The 17,355-nt window shown below is 42.7% G+C and overlaps 1 protein-coding gene across 12 annotated transcripts in view; it reads left to right on the forward strand.

Annotated features, from left to right (window-relative positions):
• The window catches only part of KIF1A (kinesin family member 1A), a 120,392-nt gene that overhangs the window by 95,664 nt on the left and 7,373 nt on the right, over positions 1-17,355 (forward strand). For 6 of the 12 annotated variants that reach the window (XM_035133283.2, XM_060274625.1, XM_035133287.2 and 3 more), the window contains 9 exons: positions 1,543-1,569; positions 9,342-9,456; positions 12,031-12,164; positions 12,921-12,982; positions 13,933-14,078; positions 14,223-14,435; positions 15,296-15,373; positions 16,031-16,155; positions 16,813-16,959. In XM_035133283.2, the coding sequence (XP_034989174.1) occupies positions 1,543-1,569; positions 9,342-9,456; positions 12,031-12,164; positions 12,921-12,982; positions 13,933-14,078; positions 14,223-14,435; positions 15,296-15,373; positions 16,031-16,155; positions 16,813-16,959 (1,047 nt within the window). The remainder of the gene's footprint in view (positions 1-1,542; positions 1,570-9,341; positions 9,457-12,030; positions 12,165-12,920; positions 12,983-13,932; positions 14,079-14,222; positions 14,436-15,295; positions 15,374-16,030; positions 16,156-16,812; positions 16,960-17,355) is intronic. The other 6 variants (XM_060274623.1, XM_060274626.1, XM_060274627.1 and 3 more) reach the window with 1 other exon arrangement.

The raw sequence follows: 17,355 nt of genomic DNA on the forward strand, positions 1-17,355 counted from the left end.
ATTGATCAGTAAAAGAACCGAGTCATCCTGGATGTGCAGTCCATTTAGGTAATTCTGCATATAGGATTGGATATCTCTACTGCAGGGATGGGGGACTAGTGGCCCTTCCAGTGTTGCTGGATTACAACTCCCGTTTTCCCTGTTCACTGGCCAGGCTGGCTTGGGCTGTTGGGAATTGTAGTCCAGCAACATCTACAAGGTCACCTGTTACTGTACTGCTGGGAATTGATTTTTCTGCTTCTTTCTTATTCAGGCTCTCTGCAGAATACTTGAACAAGTCAACTATCAAAGCATTCATATGCTTTAGGACATGTTTGGGTTGCTTCATTTACAACATTTATCAATTTCTCTGGCAAAGCAGCATAACTCATTAAAATTCATTTTTTGAAGAAAGCAATTAAAACTCAAAAGCGTCAAAAACAATAAAAAGGTTTATCCTGGGTCATGAACCACCTGTCAGGTTGCTTGGGGAGGCATAGGAATCACATATACAGAAGATTCATGTTTTGGTTCTTCCTCTCTGTATCTGTGCCCGGCACAAGAGCATTATTCTCAGCTGCCTGCATGGATGATAACTGAATTGTTGGCTGATGCCTCAGAGTTTGCTAGCAGGATGGCTGATTTTGCAGGAGGAGGACAACCTAGAGCAACTGAGGAAGACAATGGACAATTCACCATCTTCCAGAGTCCCCACCCTTCAGTTCTGCATGGGCTCTGGGGGCTTGCTTTGGGTCTTGATGTTGCTGAAGCGAGAAGGGTGGGAACCTACCTAACCCATCATGTGAATCTTTTGCTTCTGCTCCCTGCTTTGCTATTGTGTGTCACCTAGCTGCCTTCCAAAGACCAAATAACAATATATTTTGGTCTCATTCCCTCTCTCTCCCAGCCACTGAAACCTCTATGACACTAGAGAAGGTTCCATTGCCTTCATTCTTATAAATGCAGTGAAGAACTTGGAAACTCCTTGTCGCTATGCCATTAACCCCTGCCCCCCAATGTGTAGTGGTTAAGCATGAATTAACATGGACAGAATGGACTCAGGGGCTCATTCAGGTCTTAATAACTTTATTGGGTGATGGTTGATGCAGTTATGTTCCAAGAACTCGAGGTAAATCCTAGTGCAATAAATGAGGCTGGCACCACATGATTCAAACAGGGTAGTCCTGTTCCTTACTACAGTTGTATTCAAGGTGGCATGCTTGGGCTTTGCTCACAAGACCACTGTGAAATTGGGTAGGCATGCCGAAAGTGATGCACCCACTGGACTTCATGACTATACCAGGATTTGCTCAGCTCTCCCCAGTTCAGGCCCCAATATTCAGTGTCAGTGTCGGACACTCACTCACTCATATGGTTGTGATATTGGATGCTTTGCTATTTTCTACTGCAGCTTTTTGTGGCTTGCCAGTGGGCAGAGAGAGGCGCTGTTTATAGGGCTTGGGCTTTTGAGGAGCTGCACTATGGAACTGCTGCTACTGCTGCTGCTGCTGTTACCACCCATTTGAACCCACACTAACCATGTGATTGTTTGTGTTTTTGCAGGCAGTTTCTTGATTCGGATATGCCTAGGTATTATTTGTTCCCCTCCCCATTTATTTATTTGACCTCCTCCCTGGTGCCCCTACCCAAGTCAGCATTGTGGTCACCAATGCTACAGTTGGAACTTCCCTCCACCCACTCAAATACACCAGCTTCTTTCTCCTTCTCTTCTGTATCATTGGGCTTTTTGTTCCATTTTGTTCCTTGGGTCTCTCCCCCCTACCCCCTTGTTTAGTTTCCTTTTCTTCTTTCTTTCTTCCTTTATTTTTTTTAAAAAAACAGCTCTATTTTTTATGAAGAAATTTCTTGTAAATCTATGTTCTTTTTTTGGCTGGTTTTACTTTCTGTTTTGCTGCTGTGGTAATTTTTTCTGACATCTGCCAAAACTATGCTGCCCCATCCCTGGTCCATGCTGAAGCCCTTCCCTTGCTCCCAGCTCTGGCACGAAGGCAGTTTGGATAGCTGTGTGCTGATGCAGGCTGCATGAGAAGCTGGGCTGGGTGTGATGAAAAGAAGGGGAGGGGGGTGCAGGAGAGCCATTGCCATGTGAGAGATGAGGGAAGAACCTAGTTTAGCAGGCTTCGTGGGAAGGAGCCTTGTGATAACAGCTTCTGTTAAAACTGTTTGGCAAAACGCAGCTGAACAAACTCAAGCATTACAAGTCTGCAAGTTTTACAGTGATTGGTTTGCATGTAATGCTAAGCCAAACAGTGGTTTAGCCCAAATGCGCTCCTCTTCCGGTCCTGCTGCTGCACTGCTGTTGAGCCCAGCAATTGTTTGACTTAGCATGCTGTCTAAACCTTAGCTCGTGGCTTGAATCACTCCATGAGCTGTAACCAAGGTTTGTTCTTGGTTTGCAGTTATGGAGGAAACAAACCAGAAGCCTGGGTTCAGATGACACACTAAACCAAACCTTAACTCACAGATGCAGCAAGACTGGAAGAAGAGCAAGGTGGCTGCAACCTCCTCTCCAGAAGCTTGCACACTTGTGTATTCACACTGAACCATGGTTTGGCCTAGCACTGCATGCAAACCAAGCCAGCGGGAATGGTTGACCTTTAGAATATTATCCAAGGTGGACAATCTTTACAGACAACCTGAAAACTGTACTTAACTTAGGAAGACTTCCTTCTTCCCCTAAGGTGTGTTTGGGATTTGCCTTTGTATTTAGAGCCAAGGAAGAGAATGCTGAGAAAATGGGATTGTGGATGTCTAGGTTTGTTTTAGTTTACTGGTTTTTCTGAATGAATTCCACTGAGAGCCCAAGACTTAGTTCTTGGCTGCCTTGGATTTGCAGAAGTCAATAGTCCAGCATGGGCAGAATAGGAATAAAATGGGGGCTTTCTTGCTTACCTTGATTGCAAGTCATTTGTAGATATTTGATTGATCTGTCTCTAGGGATTGTGGTTATGTTGAGGCACATGCTTATGGAGCTTCTATTTCTGAAAGTTTAGTACAAAAGTTATCATTCCAGGGAAGTATAAATCGACTGAGAAATAAATTTCATGGAGTAAATGGAATAAACTGGACTATGCTAAGTGTCCTCTGATTCCTCTGGAGTAGCTATTCAGTCTGCCGTTGATGATACAAAGATAGATTGATTTGGTAACAGTCCATCCTTTTAAGAAAGTTTGAGAGATGTTTCCTATAGGATGCGCACACCTTTTTCTCCAACTGTCACCTCTACATAAAGAGATTTTGCAAGTTTCTGAAACACAACAAAATCCTGTTATTCAGGAATGAAATGAGTGGGATGAGCCACCCCAATCTCTGAGCTGTGTGAGATTCCAGGGGTACCATTCATGTTTACCAGTCTGTTTTTCCTTTTGGAACAGTGTGGCACAGCGGAGTCTGCAGTGTCTTTACGATATACGGGTTATTTGCCTGAACCTACATGAAGAAAGTGCAGAGCATTCACATCCCAAGAGGGTCCTATTCTTTCCATTGCTGCATCCTCAGATTCCAAGAGACTCCAAACACTGTGTCTGACCCTCTCTGCAGCATAAAACAGATGGCCCACCTCATGCTCTGCCCCACCCCCACTTGCTTAAATTCTAGCCCTATATTGAATCCAGATATTTTAGGGGAGTCTTGCCCCCCTCCAACTTATAACAATATCATAAGTAACACGACCTTTTTCAAGCTCTGAAAAGACTTCGATGTGACTCCAGCCTGAGGGCCAAAGTAGATGAGACAAGATGTGTGATCTGGACTATGGCATCAGGGAGGTGGGAAAATGGAAATCCTTTCCTCACCACCATTTTCTTGATTAAAATCACACACCAGATTGCTGTTTGCCTGAGGGCAGTATGAAAATGGTGCTTGGGGCACAAACAGCACTAGGAGGAAAGCTTAACACCCCAATTCTCAGTACCATAGATAGTCCCATTCAACTATGCCTACCCCCTTCCCACAGTTGCTATTGATTCAAATGTAATGATATGAGAGGTCCAAGTATATATCTGCATAATTTCAACAACTCTAAGATCATCAGAGAGATGCAGTATTGAATTTCAGTAGCTGAGAACAAGGCAAATGGGAAAAGAACCCCCAAAATCAATAGACATTTTATACTAGAGATACAGTGGTACCCTGGTTTACGAACGTAATCCGTTCTGGAAGTCTGTTCTTAAACCAAAGCGTTCTTAAACAAAGGCGTGCTTTCCCGTAGCAGCGGGGGGGGGGGCCCTCAATTTACACTCAACAGGAAGCAGAACATGTTCTGCTTCCAAGGCAAAGTTCATAAACCAAAACACCTACTTCCGGGTTTGCAGTATTCTTAATCCAAGTTAAATTAAAAAATTCCTTCAGTAGCACCTTAAAGACCAACTAAGTTTTTATTTTGGTATGAGCTTTTGTGTGCATGCACACTTCTTCACACTTCTTCTTGTTCAACTGTATCTGAAGAAGTGTGCATGCACATGAAAGCTCATTTGATAAATTTGATAAATTCAGCTTTAAATGGGAAGTGGATTTAATTGCTCCCCAACCCTAGCCTTAGTAACAATATTCCAGAGCTCAGTTCCTTCTTCAGCAGTTTTGTTTGTTTTGTCCACTGTGTTCTATTGCTTGTTCCAGGTAGCATGGTGGAACTGTGTTCCATTATTGGTTTGTGTGTGAGCTTGGGTAATGTTCTCCTTGGGATGAACTTGACAGTTGTGTGCATTTGGTGTTGGGAAGGAACTTTACCCAGGTCAGATTGACTTTTAGCACTTCTATGTAAGTTGAGACACCAGCTGATTTTCTTCCAACAATTGTTATTTTATTATTGCTATATATTGAATTCCATATCTTGCTGTAGCACCTTTGCATGGCACACCTTGCTTGCTTTTTCTCATTGTTTATCAGGGCATGCTGTAATCTGGACCAGAAAAGTTATCTTTTTCAACTTAGCAGCACCATTGCTCATCACAGTTCAGTGTATAGTATGTTTTAATTCAGTGATTCTTAAACCTTGCTGGTTTAAGACCAGAGCGAAGGGTTATCTCATGTTGGCTTCAGTTTCACAAAGCTGGGCAATACGAAGTGATGCCTGATGTCTTCACAAGCATGCCTCCGTGATCAGTGATGATGTTGTGCAGTGTCACAAATTGTGCTTGCTTACGACTTGCTCTCCATGTACCCTCATATTTCCTTGGTCTTTCAGGCCCAAATCCAGTTGAGGAGGATGGATTGCCAGGGACCAGCAAGGATGCCCCACGTTGTCCTGGTCCTGTATTGCCTTACGTAGCAACTTACTCTATTGCTAGAAGAACCCTCCTGTGCAGTGAACCACCCTTGCTTAAAGCAGTAGCTGGCAGCATGGGTTAAACAATGGGAATGCTCCCTCTTCTATTACCATTCTTATGCTGGCTCAACACGGAGGTGTTTTTGTGTAGCACTACAGTAAGGCTGTTCAAGAGATTGAGGCGCAAGTTCATACTCATAGCTTTCCAGATCCACCATAACAGCTTTATATAATTCAGACTGGCTTTGATTCAATAATGTCTCTAAAATGTGACCTGCAAATGACCAATTGCAGAAACTTTTGATAATACATTTTCCTAACTTGCTACCTTGGAAGTTTGAGTGTAAATTCTAGACTAGATTACAGAATTTAAAGCTTTATTCTCATCCCTACCATCTGACTAGCAATGTATTATGTGTGAGCTAAATTGCCTGTTGAAACAAACGCACTTCAGCTTATATGCAACTTCTGCTTGATAATATATTTCTAAATTCTCCAAATTGAATACCAGATGCTTAGAAAAGTGATTGTATTAGTAATATATGTTTCTGCTGTTGTCAAAAGATAGGCACATGAGATCCAATAATTAAAGAGCGTGCGCGCACACACACACACACACACACACACATTTCTGCTTTTCTAGTGTATCAGTGTAGACAAGCCCATAACCTATGGAGTAGGATTGAAGTTTATTGTTGAGTGAATGAATCTAGGGCAATGGATGAACATCCAAGGTTCTCAGTACAAATACCACAATACAATGAATGAAGTGATATAATCCGAATTCCATGCACTTAGCCCCACAAAATAGCGTTCCTTCATCCTAACTTCTAGATTTGAAAGTCATACTAGTGGCATTCCCATTAAGTTCTTGACAGTGCAGAATTCTGTGTTTTTTATTATTATTTTTAAAAGAACCCACAACCTCACCTTCCCACCCCCACCACATGCAATATTTGCTTAACAATGTGATTTCAGTGATTCATTTGTATTTGGCATGTTTTCTTTGGAACCCCTTTCTGCTTTTGCCTTGCTCAAGTCATTTTAGTCCATTTTTCACACTGTGAATCAAAATCTTGATAAGAATCACACTCCACTGAAAAGAGACCCTTGATCCTTAAGCCTACTAATAATGCAGGGGAAGGGAGCTTAGCTGGATGGACACGGATAATTAGAAATTCAACTAAAAAGTGAAAGGAGAGTGTTGAATATCCAAAACTATGTTCGGAATTTCATTCTGTGACCATGCTCTTCTACCAAGAGAGGGCACTTCCAGATTGACTGTTCATTTATACAAGATGAGGTTGTTATCCTGCAGTTTCTAGTGCTAATATCCTGTCACTTTTCTCACCAGAAAAGGTCTGATAAGAAAATTGCCCTGGAAAGTGCAGGATAACAACCACTAGCTAGCAATATTGTATAACCTCCATGCAAACATATCAAGATTAATGCTCAATAAACAAGCAATGTTGTAAAGCCTCTGTGCAAATGTGTCAGGATCAATGCTTAACAAACAGCTGGTCTGGAAGCTCCCGGAGTGAAGAGACAATAGTATTTTTGCTTTTCATTTGTTGCCCACCTTTGCCAAATTCACAACAATCTATGGCTGCACTCTGTTCAAATCACCATCTACCCCATGTAGCTGCCTCTCTGGGTAGCTTTCCACAGGGCACCATATAAACAATGCTTTCTGACATTTTGATTTCTTTGTGTATGTGTGTATGTGTACATGTGTTTGTCTTGGGTTGCCTTCCACTTATAGCATTTCACTGGGAAGTGACACTAGGTATTTCTACCTCACTTTACTCTCACACACTTGCTTGATCTATTCCCTTCTTCTCTTTTCTTTTTCTCCTCTCCCTTGTTTCCTCTTCCCTTCTCCTCTTCCTTTCCTAATCTTCTTTCCTTCCTTCCTATTGGAGTTACCTGTTCTCCCGTGGCTTGTGTCTCCGTGATCTTGGTCTCAGCTCTTTCAGTTCTGGTTTTGGCAAGATGCTGCGACTCTCAGTGTCAAGATGCAATGTTTAGAATGGGATAGAAACTGTGCATCATCAACTAATAGTCAGATCCTCTTTAACAAGAGTCAACAACTATTTCTGAGAGGGGGACCTACTATAATGCACAATCTTCCCAAGAGGAGACCTGGCTTCTTTTTTAAAGAGACTTCTGACTATGTTGATATGAGTGTTGGTGAGCTGTGAAAGTAGAATGTCCATGTGGAAATGTTTTTGAATCATGAGGATGCTCAGACACATATTAAAGTCCCAATATTTTGGCCACCCTTTTGAATGTAGTTTCTGTCATTTAGTGGCACAAAAATGCTGAGCCAAATAGGCTCCACCAAAGGAATGCCATCATAATGGGAAAGGCTACCGAAAGGGGATGAGAGTGACGTTTGGGTGTCTGTATATCCGGGGTGGAGAACCATTTTCAGCATCTGTTTTTGCTCATGAACAGCCTTCTGGGGGCTGCATTCCAGTGGTGGCAGGCAGGGCCAAAGGCAGATGTGGGCAGAACCATGGTTGTGACTTTTACAATGGGCTATAAAAGCCAGAGGGTTCTATGCACAAACACCACACAACCATCTCTCCATCCTCCATCCAGGCAAACGAGGAATTATCATCATTCAAATAAACATTCCAGCATGGCAAAGATACTAGAAGAGGGTGTGCGGCCTGGGGAGAATCCTGAGAATCTGAGGGAGAGGCTTGGGAGGGCCACATTCAGCCCTCAGGCATGAGAAGCCCATTTGCTGCTGCATGTCATCAGAGCTTACATCTGCGTTGGTGCTTCCGTTATGCAAAGAAATGAACCTCTATTTCATGTGTGGTGATCTTTCTGGAAACTCTGGCTTCCTCAGTGGGATAGTATGTCACAGTACTGGTAGACTATCTCAGTTATTGTTCTCAAAAGACAATTTGGGTGTTTTTTTAATAGGGCCAGCTAAAAGACCACACTTTTCCCCATACAAAAAAGGGGCTAAACTCAGGTACCTTATGTACCCGATTTTACAAAGCAAGTAGTAGTTCTGAGATATCAGTGGCCAAACAGGAAAATGCTAAGGTAAGATAGGTCTGGAGATCATTATATATCCCTATCATTCAGAGTCCCAATACTCCCTGTAAATCAGAGATTGGTGGAATAGTCAGTTTTCTTCTGGAGCTTTGGTGACTGTAGCTGTATGTGGGAAATGAATTTCAAAGAGAATTCACTGGAAGCACTTTTATGAACATATCAAACTTTTAAGGTCTGCAATTCCAAATGCTTCTGGAGAGATGGAACTGACTGCAGCACTGAGCATCCTCACTCTTTTCTTTTCTGAACATGCTTGCTGAAAATCAGTACCTCCTTCCTGTGGAAGGAAGATAGATTGTCTGTGTGCTATGTTTGACTGAAGAGATATGGCCCTGGAGTGCTTTAGACAAAATCTGAAAATACCCAATTGTTTCAGGGATCAAGAGAAGCTCTCTGTTTTCGTATTGCTTTCCTCATCTTTCCCCCTGACTCTTGCTTCCTTTCCTCTTGCCCACATTCACTCTCAGAGGGCATGTTTAAATTACACCCCAAGATAAGTAGGGAACAGATCTTTGGCTTTACCATGGCAGTGTAAGCAGAAACATGTGGTGACTTTTCTGCTAAGCCATAATATTCACAGACAACTTGAAACTTGTTCATTGCCAATTCTAGATGAGAGAATGCCACCTGCATGCAACTTTCTTTCTATTACTGTGTCCCTCTTTCTATGTCTTTCTGGCACCCCATCATCTCATGGCTTAAATTTTAACCTTAAAACATACCCCAAATCACCTCTGCTCATATGCAATATTAAAAACAACAACCGTGAATTCACAGCACAGAAGTTTCCCTTGAGGATTCCCACAGATGCCTTCACTATTGCTGTTCATAATGAGGGGGTGTTTTTGAGCCACAGCACTCCAGGATGGCTGCATCCATTCAGCACAAATATGTCTCTCTGTGTGTGCATGTTTGCGTACTGCTGCTGATGCAATTCTCACAGTTTGGTGGTTGATGGTAGTGTTTATTTTTAACCAACCATCTTGCTGTCTCTTTGCAGGACGTTTTACCAGTTTGAAGCGGCATGGGATAGCTCCATGCACAACTCTTTGCTGCTGAATCGTGTCACCCCATACAGAGAGAAAATCTACATGACCCTCTCGGCGTACATCGAGGCAAGACCCAGCAGTGTCTTCCTAGCATTTCCTATAAATAGACCACACAGAGCTGAGTTTTAGAAAGGGGCTTCCACCTTGATTTACTCCAGTCCTCCCTGTCTTAAGCAGTCTCATAATTCCTTGTGATTCTCAAACTAATATGGGGTTTTGGAAGACACTAGGCTAACATAGCAATACAAGAAGCCCTTACGCCAGCATTTGCTAACCTGGTACTCTCCAGATGTTTTGGATCACAGTTCACATCAGCCCCAGCCCAGCATTTTACCCTGAGTGATAAAGTCCATTCAGATGTTGTTGCTGTGTGGTTTGTTTTGGGGAGCTGGAATGTCTTAATGAATTGCTCCCATGTATTAGTTGGAAGTTCTTAATGGGGTGCGCATAGGGTTGCCAGACTCAATAGAGGACAGGACTTCTGTGCCTTTAATTGCCCTGCTCTCTTTTGAGTCTGGAAACCTTAAAGAGAAACCAGCAGACCCTTTGCTTGGAAATTAAACAAAGGGTCTACTGGTTTCTCTTTAAGGTTTCCAGACTCAAAAGAGAGTAGGGCAATAAAAGGCACAGAAGTCCTGTCCTTATTGAATCTGGCAACCCTAGGTGCACACCTCCTATCCATGAGTAGGTGCACCATGCAATTTGATTGAGCAGGGTTCCAGGTCATGTAGAATGCCTACATGCATGCAGTTACAGCTACATAGATCCCTCTTTCAGACTAATGTATAGAGGTGGGACAACATCAGGAGCAAGGGCAGCATGTGCAGCAGTCCTCCCCTCCATGTATTTAAGGTACATATAGAAGAGTGACTGAATGGACCTACAGAGACTTGCTCAAAATCATCCAATGAGCTTCATGGCTTAACAAGCATTCAGACTCAGATCTCCCTCATCCAAGTCAATCTGTGGGGCAGCCAGTGTGGTGCCCTCCAGATGTTGCAGGACTACAACTCCCATCAGCTTGGCCATTGGTCAGGGACGGTGGGAGTAGTAGTCAAGCAACACCTGGCCATTCCTGCTCTATCCACTAGACCACAAGACTTTCTTACTTTTGGATAACTATAAATGATGGGCATTGTCACCATCTGTTTATGAAAGTCTTCCCCTAAACAGGAAAGTTGGACAAAAGCATTCATAATGTATTGTGCCTGAAATGATTACTAAAAGCAGCAGTATTTGGGAAGCAGGGTAGACTCTTAAACTGAAGTTAGCTCATCAACAAATGAAGCCACCAAAGCCACTGCTTGTCAAGAGAATAGAAAGGACTGCCAGTGACTAACTGGGGAGAGAGCCTGAGGGACCATTTTTAGTATGCAGTGAGCATCCCTCCTAGCAGAGCACAAATGTCACTGTCCGCTTGTTGTTTCCAAAACTTGTCTTATTTTAATAACACTTGTAGGGAAAGCAGCTCCTCAGAGTCTTGTTCTACTTTTTGCAGGAGTTTTCCACCCTGCTGCCAGCGGAAATCTTTTTGCAAGTGGATGCTTGTTTTAAAATATACTACAGCTCTAAATGTAATGATAAAATGATATATGATTTCCCAAAATTGCTTTTGTGGCAAGTGACATGAAATGCAGCTGCAGTGGGTGGTCTGTAGGTGTGGAGGAGGCCCTTAAAACTTCACTGGGCCATTTTTCTTCTTTAAATATCTCCCCCTCCCAGCTGATTTTCAGTCAATGAAAGAGAGTGCTCTTTTTCTAGAAAAAATAGGTGCTGGAACTCACTATGAACACCTCCCTCGTTGTCTTAGAATGGCAATGGTGCCCACCTATGAGGTGCCAGAACTGAGTTCCAGTGAGTTCCAGCTGAGAAAAGCCCTGATGAAAGACACATATATTTTTTAGAGGGAGCCTGCAGGGAAAGGGTTATGTACCTCTTGGTTGTACCTGGCTGTCTTCTGCTAAGGCTTGCAGACTTCATTGACTGCTTTTTATTTTTTATTGGGAATTTTGTTTCATTTCTAACACCATCATGTGTAATTTGACCTTACATTTCTGGCATAAGAAGTGCAATAAAACAAAGATTTTATTGTTGTCTTTTATGCTTGATGTAATTGAATGTAGAGTGCCTTGAAATTCTAAAAAGAATGAATGCTGTTATAAATTAACAAATCCAAATTATAACACTGGCCCATGCTGGATGATAGCTCTATGATATATGATACCTACCTAGGCATTTGCTATTGGAGCAGAGTAAATAGTGAGGGTAGGCAGGCAGTGAGTGACACCAGTGAAACGCTGCTGCCTGCAGTATAACTAACTGATATGCATAAGAAATATTGCTGTTTTTAACTAAAGACGGGGATAAAGAGATACTTGTACTCTGTTAGGTGCCAGGTTTCTAAAGCAAGCAAGGATTCCTTGTAGCTGTGTGTACAAGAAAGTGTATATAAGACTGTAGTTTATGAGAGTTGCTCCAAATAGCAATGATATAAACATCTATGGATTATTAAGGATACATGCATGACATCATTGGGAAACCTGCTGCAGAACATCATTTTGCTCTTGAAGGCAAACTCACACCATCTGAGAGCCTTTCATTGTGTACCAAAAAAACCTAGCAAGTATCCTCCTATTTTAGATGGAGAACTGCACCCAACCAGCTGTGATCACCAAAGATTTCTGCATGGTCTTCTACTCCAGAGACGCCAAACTCCCTGCTTCTCGATCCATCCGCAATCTTTTTGGAAGTGGGAGCCTTCGAGCCTCAGAGAGGTAAAGAAGTCTCATTTCCCGTTCTGCTGGCAGAATAAGAGCATACCTCAAAGAAGAAAAACTTTTGATTTATTGGAAATAATGCATATAAGTCTAGATATATACATAGGGGTTACCAACTAATGTTTATAAGTTAAGAACATAAGAATAGTCCTGCTAGGTCAGGTCAGTGACCCATCTAGTCCAGCATCCTGTTCTCACAGCGACCTACTAGATGCTCATGGAATGACCACAGGCAGGACTAAAGCACAACAGCAGTCTCCCAGCAACTAGTATTTTGAAGTATACTGCCTGCACAACCATGGAGGCAATAGCCATCATGGCTGGTAGCCATTGATAGGTTTATCCTCCATGAATTTGTCTAATCCTCTTTTAATTCTGTCCAAGTTGGTGACCATCACTGCCTCTTGTGGGAGGTAATGCCATGATTTAACTATTTAACACTGTGATGTGTAAAGAAGTACTTTCCTTTGCTAGTGTGGCGGGGCTTAACATTGCAGAAGCCATGCTGGTTATGCTTCAACAAAGCTTGTTCTCTCATATTTATATGGTTATTCCTTCTTTAACAATACTGTACTTTCTACCAGTTTTCTTAGGACAGATGTAAAGCTAACTAGACGGTAATTTCCAGGATCCTCTCTGGATTCCTTTTTAAAAATTGGTATTACCTTGGCCATTACATTTAATGTGCCACAGGCACATGAAGGTCATTCATTTCAACACCATGCTCTGATGTTTCACTCTTTTTCCTTGCAGTAACCGTGTAACTGGGGTATATGAACTCAGCCTTTGTCGGGTGGCTGATACTGGCAGTCCAGGTGAGAAACTTCTCTTTGGCTTTGGCTCCACTTCCTGGTGGTCCTAATTAGCATTGTCATCATGACAGGCCCATAGGGGATGCTGGGGTTGTGCTAAGAGGAAAAGAATGTAACATTAGGAGAGTCAATTTTACTGTTGCCATAAGACTTACTTATTTTACTTGAATGAATATGAGTGGCTCTTTGCATCTTAACACTTGAATCGTAAACATCCACAGAAACATATCTGTCCGCAATGTCAGTGCAACGTAACTTGAAAACTGCCCAAACATCATGCTTTTTGGGCAAGTGTTGTGAAAACTAAGTGTTGAACTAATAATGCACCATTCCTCTGGTTGCATTTTGAGGATTTGGGGCAGAGGGGGAGGGGAAGGCTGCATGCCTAAACAATATGATCCCCTAAAACAGGGGTGCAGATCTAGCCAATGGACTGGACCCTTACCTTCCCCACCCATCACAGTCCATTTTTAACAGGTAGGTTGGGCTGTCCCACCAATGACAACATCAGGTGACAACGCTTTGCAAGGAGAGACAATCAACTGATCATTAGCCCCTGCAAAGTTGCATCTTTACCTGATGAGGGCAGATGGGCACGGCTTGGTCAAAATGACCTTGCCAACCCAATGAGGATTTAAATCTGTGCAAAGGCATTTGTTCTGTTAGTTATTATATAGTAGATAAGAACTATGGACTCCTATGTAGAAACCGCTTTACCACTAGTACAGTATGCTTTGTGTTCATTTCTCTCTTCTTTTTTAATTGTGGAGTGTCTTGATGGGGAATATGTGCAGTTGGGAAATCTGCTTTAAAAGAAACACTGCCCGCAGCTGCCCTGAAAAGAGAACCCTAAGCCCAATCCAGCAAAAGCATGACTGGAGCATGCCTAAAACATGCTTTGCAGACTGGGCATGAGCAATGCTGAATGCAACCTGAAACTTTGTCCTTTGCAGGCATGCAAAGAAGACGAAGGCGTGTGCTTGACACATCTGTGGCATATGTGCGAGGCGAGGAGAACCTGGCAGGCTGGCGGCCCCGTAGCGACAGTCTCATCTTGGATCATCAGTGGGAACTGGAGAAACTGAGCCTCCTGCAAGAAGTAAGACTTAAGCCCAGCGGTCCTTATCTATGTCCGTGCTGGCGGGAAGCGTGGGAAGACATGAGGTGTATGGATTGACCTCTGTGTGAGATGACTCTCTGTAGATGTCTGTGACCTTACTTAGCCAGAGGTTTATTTCCACAGGTTGAGAAAACAAGGCATTACCTGCTTCTGCGTGAGAAACTAGAGACAACCCAGCGCTTGGGTCTCGATTCCCTTTCCTCAAGCTCCTGTGAAGACTCAGATTCCCGCAGTACATCTTGTGTCTCCTCTCCAATCTCAGCAGATGGTACCCCAGAGGGGAGGAATTTGCCACTGGACACCCCCAGTGAGAGGCAGAAAGAACTTGCCGTCAAGGTATATGTTATTCTGGAGCAACACCATGCCAGTTACATCTTTGTCTTTGGTGTGGGATGGGAATGGCATCACTAGAACCTGCATTCTCATGGTGCCCAAACTGCTGGATAACGGTTGCAAGTCTCAGCATTGCCTTTTGTTTATGAAACAGATGGTCTTCCCTGAGTGTGAGCAGGAGCTGAGGGAGGGAGTGAAAATGAGATTTCTGAGCAGAGGAGATTGTGGTCTTGCCGTAAATTTCTCTGTGCTGGTTTCGATTTTTCACATGAACGATATTGTCTGCCGTGGGAGGCTTAGAGGACATGCCAGTTGCAAAGCTAGGCAAGGGCTTTAAGGTCTCCCTCTGGCAGAAACAAAACAGCAACAGGAAATTCCTGTCTCCACCCAGATCCAACTAGATCCAGTGTCACCTTATGACTAAATTATATAATAACAATATCCCCACACATCATCTATATCAAACTAGTTGCAAGGTGGCACTGTGATACCCAGCTCTGTTTAAGATGTGGATTTTGTGTGTGCAGTATATGTGATGAGGGTGCATGTGTGGTCCATATGTGTGTCGACTGTTGTGTGTGCTCTGTATGTGTGCTGTATATATAGCGTGTGTGTGTGTGCGCGCATGCTCATGTATATACTACACAGTGGCCCTGCCCATTGCTGACATGCACTCTTGGAGATGTGGTAGACCATCAATGTGGTCCTCAGACTGGAAAAAGGGTTTACTATTCCTGCTCTACAGCATTGCTTAGTATAATAGTTAATTCTGTCCTGGTCAGGGCCAAGCCTCTTTTTACAACCTGTATCTCTTAATCTCTCTCTCTCTCTCCCCCCCCCCCACTGAAACATCTTTTCTACAGTGCTTGCGCCTCCTTACACACACATTCAACAGAGAATACACCCACAGCCATGTCTGTGTCAGCGCAAGTGAGAGCAAGGTAAGAGAAACTCTGTGCTTTTGTGGGGTGCCCTGTCACTCAACAAAGATGTGTAAATACTGATAGAAATGGTGGTATGAAACTGTACCCACAGTGGCTAATTAGCTGTCAGGCAGGTGGCACTTTTCTTTCAGGAACAGACAGGTGTCAAGAGCTGACCCTCTGTGGACAGAATTGTTGGGAATAAAAGTGCATGTTGAAAAAAACACCCCATGACTATGTCCTTCTCTGGGAACGTACAAACAGAAGAGGAAGGGCTGTAGTTCACTGGTAGAGTTCATCCTTTGCATGTATAACATCTCATATTCCACTCCCAGCATCTCTTGGTAGGCCTAGAAGAGACCCGTCTGAAACCCTGGAAAATTACTGCGAGTCAGTGTAAACAATACTGAGCTAGGTGGATCAATTGTATCAGGCAGCTTCCTATGCACCTAGAAACCTTTGCCACAGTGCCATATTTAGGAAAATAAAAGGCATAGGTACCGCAATAGCTCATTGGGCTGTATGCAAAAGTAGTCAAGTAGACCCACTGAAAATAGTAGACATTAACTTTTAATAGAAATTGACTTGGATACTCATCCTCACCTTGTACTTCTTAGTTTAGAGAGGCCTGTGGTAAAGCAAGCAGCTCCAGTGATTAATTCTTTTTATGTACAGCTATCTGAAATGTCAGTGACTCTGCTAAGAGACCCTTCCATGCCAGCCCTTGGTGGCTCCACCTTGACCCCCTCCTCCACCTGCCCATCATTGGTTGAAGGACGGTACAGTGGCACAGATGCCAGGTGAGGAAGATGGCAAAGCTAAGAATTTCTTTTTTATATATAATATTTTTTATTAAAATTTTGTATAACATGAAAACATAACAAATTAGCACAACAAAACATCGAAAACATCAAAAAACCAAAAACAAAACAAAACACAACAATACAAGCAATAAACACATACATCATCTTGTATCATCTTTTTAAATCATTGTCCCTTTTGCTTCCCCAACTCCCCTCTATCTGATTTTCATTTTAAATTCATCTGTAACAGTTTCTATTTCATTACTTTTAATTTTCATCATCCCATATTTTTCTTAATTCATCTTAATCTCAGCCTTTTATTTGTATCTCAATTTCCTGCTTTATAATCTCCTCTTTTCTCCCTAATGCCTTAACTTCTGTGTTTCCCTAGATGTTCACTTTCAATTCTCAAAAATAATTCCCTAAATATAATTTGAATTTTCTCCAATCTTCCTCCATTCTTTCATCTGCTTGATCTCAGAGTCTTCCTGTCAATTCTGCCAGTTCCATAAAGTCCAGCATTAAAAGCTAAGAATTTCAGATCAGTTTACAGACACATTTATGAGCACAGTTTCAGAGGCTGTGTCAACTTTTTTTTTTTAAGGAGGCCAAAATTGAGTTGGAATTACATACCTACCTGCCTTTCCTTTGCAGAACTCTGCAGCTATCTTCAAGGGCAGAAAGCCCTGAATTTGAGCCCACAGTTGAAGGAGAACAAAAGAAATCCCCCACCTGTGGGCCTGAAGATGAAAAGGAGACCCAGCGCCTTTTGGTCCCTGATATTCAAGAGATCCGGGTCAGGTACAAGTTATAGGCTTTGTGGAAAGGATCTTATTCTTGTCTAAACTGAAGGGCTCATTGACCTAAGTACATGGTACATTTCTTTTCCTCTGTGCCTCTTCCCTTGGCAAGCAATTGCACGGTGAAGAATGCAATAATTAACAGGAGTGCATTCCTTTTGAATTTAGCAGAGCTATTTCTAAGAAATGAAAATGAGTTCTGGGCAAGACCCTGCAAGCAAATCAATTCCTCCAATAGATCAGAAAATAGCTTGTTTTGTTATGAACTAAAATTGGACCCCATTGCTTCTTTGGGAGCGACAGTGTCCACTCTCTCCTTATGAGCTCCCTAATATCTTTTTATAGAGGGACACAGGTGGCGCTGTGGTCTAAACCACAGAGCCTAGGGCTTGCTGAT

Source organism: Zootoca vivipara, chromosome 5 (assembly GCF_963506605.1).
Source record: "Zootoca vivipara chromosome 5, rZooViv1.1, whole genome shotgun sequence".
NCBI classification, from domain to species: Eukaryota; Metazoa; Chordata; class Lepidosauria; order Squamata; family Lacertidae; genus Zootoca; species Zootoca vivipara.